The sequence below is a fragment of the Egretta garzetta genome, unplaced genomic scaffold (assembly GCF_000687185.1).
Source record: "Egretta garzetta isolate BGI_Z169 unplaced genomic scaffold, ASM68718v1 scaffold329, whole genome shotgun sequence".
Lineage (NCBI taxonomy): Eukaryota > Metazoa > Chordata > Aves > Pelecaniformes > Ardeidae > Egretta > Egretta garzetta.
This window is the reverse complement of record NW_009269999.1, coordinates 3977078-3984731: the sequence shown is the minus strand read 5'-3', so window position 1 is coordinate 3984731 and position 7654 is coordinate 3977078. Positions and strand designations below refer to the sequence as shown.

At 46.0% G+C, this 7654-nt stretch overlaps 1 protein-coding gene across 1 annotated transcript in view; it reads right to left on the bottom strand.

The window, feature by feature from the left end:
• CD82 (CD82 molecule) overlaps positions 1 to 7654 on the bottom strand; it is a 34549-nt gene that overhangs the window by 10408 nt on the left and 16487 nt on the right. Inside the window, exons 3-5 of the mRNA XM_009647558.2 lie at positions 5216 to 5288; positions 1725 to 1849; positions 451 to 525 (exon numbers count right to left, since the gene is read on the bottom strand). Of these exons, the coding sequence (XP_009645853.1) occupies positions 451 to 525; positions 1725 to 1849; positions 5216 to 5288 (273 nt within the window). The remainder of the gene's footprint in view (positions 1 to 450; positions 526 to 1724; positions 1850 to 5215; positions 5289 to 7654) is intronic.

Here is a 7654-nt window from a genome sequence, read left to right as displayed (position 1 = left end):
GCAGAAGGGCTGAAAGGATGGAACAAGATGACACAACGAGGGAGGCCAGTCGAAAAGAAACCACCTCAGGCTGGTAACCCCTCAAGGCACCAGTGATGGCAACACAGTAGTAATCATTGCTCATACATGCCCAAATAGTAGTCTGCAGCAGAATCAAGAGGAGGTGTGGTGAAAAACTATTCAGGACTTTCTCTTCACTGTTCCCTCTACCCAAAAATAAAGCCTGCATACCAAACAGAGCTTCATAATACCTGAGAAAGTAGCACTACTGAGGCTGGCAGATACAGAAGCAGCAAACTGTACAGCAAAGCCGCTGAGCTGTGGTAGAGGAAAGGAGAATCCAGTTATGCCTGCTACCAGTATAGCCCAGTTTGGAAGAAAGAATTTCCAGGTGTCTCCTGTTCTCCCAAACCAAGACCAAGGCAAATATGCACAGTAAGAAACACTCACCATTTCTTTCTGGAAATAGATGACAAGCCCAGCAGCAACCTGAGTTATAAGGATTACCATCAGGCAGGTGAAGTACTGGAAACAAAAGAGAATAGATGACCACTGTCAGCTTTTAGAAAGGTCTGTACATAATAGCACAAGTTTCAGTAAGATTTCATATACAGAAGAAGTCATAACATTGACCATCACCTTTGCCTGCAGACAAGCTCTGCTATCAACTATGCTCTCCCCAGTAAAAGGCTTAAGTATAAGCATCTACATTAGACCAGTACACTTCAGCACTTCTCCCATCAGGCCAACAGGAACACTTCAAGAGGGAGAAGGTTTACAAGCACTCTCTGCATGTGTCATTCCAAATGGGACTCCCTCTCCCACCCCCAGCTCCATTCCCAGTCCACTCTGACCTCAATCAGTTGGACTCTGCCTACCCCAAGCCACCACAGCAAGAAAAGTCAATTTTTAAAATAATAAAAAAATAGGTTTGTAAAGTCAATTACCTTTTTAAAAAAATACTATTTAATTTGTTTGAGGATCTAAATTTAAGATTTGCCAGCAAACTGCTTTTAAGGAAAGTTTGACATCTGCGGTTACTTTTAAATGGTGGCAGCTTCTACCATTACATCATAAGAAGTTCCTGATGCCAGGACACACATTGTGGCCATACCTGGTTTCCTGTACATATGTGCTCTGAATAAGCAGGAGTCGAGTAGCAGGCTGAGGTGTATGAAGCCAGTGTCACTTCATCCACCACAGCCAGAAAATTTCATATAGATGAACCTTTTGAAGAGAGGTCCTGACATACAGGACATTCCTAGTCAAGTCTCTCAACTTTTGCACTTTCTACAGAAGCTGAACTCTGCAGCACAGCAGGACACTGTTGCTCTTCCTCTTCTCTCTCACTGCCCTCAATATTTGTCCTTGTACCACTGAGAGCAGAATGCCAGCTGGGAAGTTGCTCCCACACGGACAATGTACAGGGTCACCTGGCACACCCCTCCTCAGTTGGCAGTCCTCAACCCACTGTTTGCAGGAAGTGTCAGTGACATCCCCTCTCATTTTGCAGTTATTAGCTCATCATCAGTAATGTCTGAGGAACTGCTGCTGCAGCCTGTTGACTGCTGGAGAATTTCGTGTGTGCAAATTAATAATTGGATCTAAGTTGACCTAGCAGAAGTACCGTCCCCAGAAGACCCGAGCCCCAGCTACAATCCAACAGACATTTTGCAGGAGAGGTATTAAAGGGTGAATCTAAAACACAGCATGAATTCTCTCACCAGACCCAAGAGACATCGGATTTCATTGACTGCTCCAAGACAGCCCAGGAACCCCATCAGCATGGTGAGAGCTCCAACACCGATGAGGATGTATGCAGCAGTCTTCACGGAGGGAGATGACATCTCTGTAGGGGCCAGGAGAGAGAACAAAATTAACTAGAGACAAGAACTACACCTGCTATCACCATTTAGAGAACTGGCTCCATATCTATTTATAATAGTCTGTTGTCTTCTACAAAGAGACTGCACAAAGGAGTGTTGAACATGGGGATAGAAGGCTGCTTCTGAGTGTCTTCTGATGACAGAAGACTTTCAAAGCCAACCTGCAGGTCTCTTGTCTCAGAGCCTGGAAGACTCAAGGTCACTCCAAACAAATGAACTGTGTTTGGAGAAAGTTATCTGCTTGCTGGATTTTTAACCCCCTCCTGAATGCACTCTGAGTTAGAGTTAGATGGAGTATGTTCTACTCCACAACTACTGCCTATTTGCTTCAATTCCCTTCACTATCTTCAAGGAAGCTTTTTCCCAAGTCCCGAAACCCTTTTTGGTTTGGCTTTTCCCTTTAATGCTCTATTCCTTATTCCAGCCATTCTGTTTTTACTTATCCACTTGCAGTCAATAGTGGGACACACAAACTCTGTGGAGTGAAACATGAGGCAAGAGCTAGTGTTGAGCACAGACGATGTGACAGGTTACTTGACAAGTCAGTGTTGCAGCACCTGTGTATGACCCCCTGCAAACAGATGCTATTTCAGGATCAAAACAGATATCATGCCCAAATTATCTACTTTTACATATCCTCCTAGCTATCCCCTGCTATTGTGTCAGGAACGACTGTGCTCTTGAACGCTCAACAGTTTTTCAACCAAGTTTAGGTAAGTATTATTTCAGACATGCTGGTGCTGTCAGTCCTCTCCCTTCAACATTTAGTTCTGAGCAACAGAAGAAACAAGTTCTTACATTTGGGTTGGTCACAGGACTATTTCTTGCCAGATAGGATTGGAAGGAGCAAGCATTGCAGCATGACAGTTGAAGAGATACTCTGTCTAGAAACAGTAACCAGAAACCTCATTTATCATCAAGAGATACTCTTAAACCTGCAAGCTGCACAGTGTAGGGGAATTCTGGATGTCCAGTGTTTAATGAAAATAATGTTCCTAGAGCTCAGCATTTAGTTTCCTGGACAGAAGTCCCAGTAGGCAAGCTTCCTCTGAGCTCCTCCTGAAATAGGTTAAGAGAGAGTAACCAAATCCAGACTAATACTCTCTCCCCTAACACGTATCTCCCCACACTTCTGACACCTGGTGCAAGTCACCAGCTTCCAAACTTTTTCCCTAGAACACGCTACACAGAGGAAAAAGATCAGTTCTCAAAAAATTAACCAGAGCTGTCTGAATACAGGTCACTTCAGACACTTCAGCCTTGATTCATTTCCAGGCCAGACCCTCCCTAGCTGGACACAAGGCCACAAAAACGAGGATCCTGCTCCTCCTTCCTCACCAGTCCTGGGACTCTTGCTGTGCAGGTCAGGTGCTGATACTGCAAAGCATTTACTGAAGTAGCAGCCTTACAGGAGCAGCCTTCACACGACTACACTATTCCCTCCCCCAAAATCTGCTCAGCCGTCATATGAGTGTTCAAGTGCCCGGGTTGCAGGACCTCCACAGTGCTAGAAAGCAGTTGCTTAGTCAACTTCTCATCAGAAGAAAAAGGTATTTCCAACTCAAAAGCCCTTCGGAGAAGCGTACTTCTCATCTGCAATACGGTCTTGTCTTGCAAGAGAAGGCTCTGCTGGCAAGACGACTCCTGCTCTGTTTGCTGTGACTCCGTGTTTTCCCCTGTGCTGGGCAGGCAGCCAAGCAAGTACAACAGGCTCCTTTGGCAGCCGCTGGAGTGCCCTGCTGTGCCGGGCTCCCTCCCTGATGCCTGGGTTACTAAAGCAGAGGCAAAGAGGGGTAAGGCATGGGAAAGGAAGCGAGGGGGCAGGGAGAAAGAGCTGATGCTGGAAATCTCCAGGAAGGAAGCTAAATCCTTAAATGCTCCGTTAGCAGAGATTCTGGGTAAAATGGGAAGAAACAGAGCCAAGCTCAGGGACTTTGTACCTCCACAAGTGGCAGTAACACCTGGCGGGGGAACAGCTGCTGTCCCACTGAAACCAAAACCACCTCAGACCATCAGGGGTGCTGCAAATAGCCAGGCCCTGATAAGTTCCTTATTGGCTGTATTAAAAGCGTATTTCTGCTCATGCTCCCACTTCATTAACCAACACCCCTTGTTGTGCTTCTTGCCTTTCTAGCACTGCAGTAGCAAGCCAGATGCCACAGCACAACAGAGCAAGCAGCAGTGTCTGTTCCTGTGGCATTAACGGGGGGGTTGTCTCCATCCAGCACCTTCCAAAGCCAGGCCAGCAGGACCTGGGAGATAAAGCCCTTTGCAGGATCACTGTGGTTGGGAACAGGGCTATGAATGCCATTATTGTTTGTTCCCTGGGACTGCAAGCAGCGCGAAGGCAGCCCTCCTGCGGCATCTGACACTGGTGCCAGTCAGCAATTCTGGAGGTAGTGGCAATGGGTAACCAGACCCGCCAAGCAGAAAAGTTGTTTGAAGCCCCCTCTAGGAAAAAGCACAAAGGAAGCAGAGCTCATGAAAGATGGAGATGAGCTACGCATTTGGTGAAAGACCACTTACAGCCCTGCAAAGCCCAGGCTCTGCTAAGCCAGCTCAGTTTTTTGGTTGTTACAGAAAGCAGAGCCTCCGTTAAAGACTCAAGTCGATGCTCTTGGCTGACTTAAAGGGGAAGGAAGCTAGTCTCCTGCACGTGCAGCGACTCAAAACACCTCTGATGGTCAGGCCAAGTCTCGTGAAGTGTGTCTAATAAAAGTATGCTTTAGAAGTCAGAGCACTAAAGACTGCACAGACCCACACCTTCTGTCCCCCCGGTCAGATCGACATCCTTTACTGCTTAGGAACAAACATCCTGGCTACTTGCAATATACAGGAAGCATCAATAAATCTGGGTACTTTCTCTCTTTGGCATTTAAAACAGTCAAATTGAAATACATCATTACAGAAAGCAGTGGGAGCATAGGGGACTCGCATAGCAAAACTACATTAAGGCATTGGGGGCCTTCAGAAGTGATGGTAATAAGGAACTGTTCTGAAAACACAGAGCATGCAGTGAAAAATAGGATGAAATACCAGTCCCTACGTTTTAGATGAAGTATTTGGATTGTTGGGTGAAGAGGCAATGGTCTCACTCAGTCTGACCCTGGTGTTGCAATCCACAAGACTAGGAGGAATGCTGTGTCTCCGGGATTGCTCCCTCTCACCCTGTCCCTGATAGAGTCCCATCTTGCTGTGGACCATGTTACTGCCCCGGTCACAGACCACGCGTAAAAGTATTGCCATCCCTAGACTACACCATGGTCAAGCACAGCCCCAGGCTGGAGTCAGTTCAGAAGGAGAAAGAAGATGAAGAAACATGGTCTTACGTAGAACCGCAATGAAACTGGTTTTGTCGGCCAGAATCCATATTCCAAAACCCAGGATGACAGCGCCCAGGATCTGAAAGAATAAGAACAAAACACATATTTGCACTTATTAGTTTAGACAAATAAGAAGAGGCAGTCACCTTTCTCCATACTTCGAGGATTAAAAACAACCATTCTTTTGCTGTTCCCACCCATCTCCCCCATGGTACTCCTCCCAAAGTAAACAGGATTAGCATGACTCCAGGAAGAGTGCCTCAGCCAACTGCACAGGAGCCCCAGGTTCTGCTTGGTAGTCCTCCGCACAGTATTTTAGCAGTACATGATGTTATATAGAGGGACCATCAGAAGCAGTCTGAGGAAGAGACGACCTGCTGCTAGAACCTTGTCAGAAGCAAAAAGCAAGCATACTACTCCTGTGAAGAACAGAGGAAGGACAAATACATCTAGCAAATGATTTTGAAGATTTTTTTTTTTTTTTTTTTTTTTTTAAAAAGAGAAGTCCCTGACCCTATGGGACCGGGCTGGGAGCCAGCTGCCAAAGGATCAGATATCTGGCAGCCAGAACCTTCCCAGGAAGGAAATCTTCAGCTTGTCAGGCTCTGTTATAACGTTATGGCTTCATCCCACAAATGCAAAAACCAGCAGCATTCACTCTGTATGCAGGTTCCCTTGAGTGAAGCGCTTTGCCTCTTGCAAAGCCAAGCTTAGGCATTTTGGCTTGGCCGTTACTTCATGCCAGAATACGCCAGCCCCTCAAGCCAACACATCTTACCACCATCAGAGTCAAGTGTTATAAAACATCAGCCACGGTCTCTGCCTCACTCACCACAGTCTTACCTAGGGGAAGGATTAGTAGAGCAATATGTCCCTGTGAGGACTCAGCTGAATCCAGACATTGAGCTGAGAAGGCAAGAGACGTACAATTTTCCCATCTCATTTTGAACGGGGGGGCAGGGGGAAAGCATGCTCTATTTTAGCTTCCAGATATCACCATGTTTTATACGACACTGTGAGGTGTTTGCGTGCAGGTGACCCTTAGCTCTCAAATTAGGACAACAGCACCATATATGCATAATAAAGTAATTATGCTGAGAGGGCTGTAAGTCTGTGGCTCCAGTAAGAAGCTGAGACTTGTGCTGTTCAGCCATTTAGAAATGGCAAAAGCTTGAAAACACTTGCTGTGCAAAGATCAGACTTTAAAGAAACAAGGGAAGGACAAGGAGTGCAAGTGAGATGCTTCCAGAGGACAAGAACTGCAAGCAGCAGTTCTTACACCAGCAAGACTTCAAGACAGGATGAAGTGAAATACTAAACAAACCAATAGGGCTGAAGAGAGATTGCAATTCTGTGCTTCATTAGCGAATGCTCTGATATATGGGAGACAAGGAAAATGCCAAACACCACCTGAAGCAAGCTGGAAGAGAGGGTTGTATAGACAGGCATTGGCTCCACATTTTGAAAATGTACACTATGCTTCAGCTCCTCATACAAAGAAGCTTTTCTGAGCAAAGATAAAGCAACAGTCTGAAATAAACTGCTTGCAAGCCTTCCTGGCTTGGTAGAGGGCACAGCACGTAGTTAGCCCTGGGGACAGGATTAGAAAGTCAGCAAGCAAGTTCCCATGTAAGAAGACAGATGAAGAAGTCTGACTCAGCTGCAGAAAGCATATAACTATTGTATCCCAGAAAACAAACAAGCAAAATAGATAAAAAGACAAGATGGCAGTAACAAAAATTCCCCCTTGCCTAATGTCCCAACATGCTGCACCGCAGCACTCAACTGCTGATCAAACTAGAAAGGCCCCTTGAACATGCAACAGCTGTAGCGCCTAAAAAATTCCTCACAAACTTGGCATTGCCAAGAACTGCTGAATTTACAGTTTGAGGCAGCCTCACATTTAAACTATAGTCTTAATAAAAATGTTTGTCTTAACAAAGATGCAAACGGGGCTGTATGTGACATCTCTCTTGGCTTGCTAACCTGAAATGTCACCTAAGTTTTGCTGCTGCTGACAAAACACAGAACGGCTGCTGAGCTGCGTTCCTGGGAAGTTATTTGTTACGAGGTGCTCAGACTACCCAAGGCCTGTTTTCACTCTGATCTTTGCTCTAGTCTGCAGCTCGTGCATTTGCCAGGAGCTGCTGTAGAAAATGCTAAAAGGGGAAGGCAGGGAGAAAATAAACCACAGGGAGAAAAGACTGTCCTATTAACAACAGTATATTAACCTCCTAGCAGGCTAGTATCTCTGCTCAGCATCTTCAGGAGTCTGCATAGCATAGCAAGGCTGCTTCTGCCACTTGGCTTCAGAGCCTCCATAAGAGAAGCCACATCTGCCTTCTATAGAGTTTAATTCCTCTGCTCCACTGCTTTAAACTCCTGAAGTGGGGGACAGATGTCTCCTCTCCACCCTAGGGGTGGAGATTTCACCCCTGATTTCAG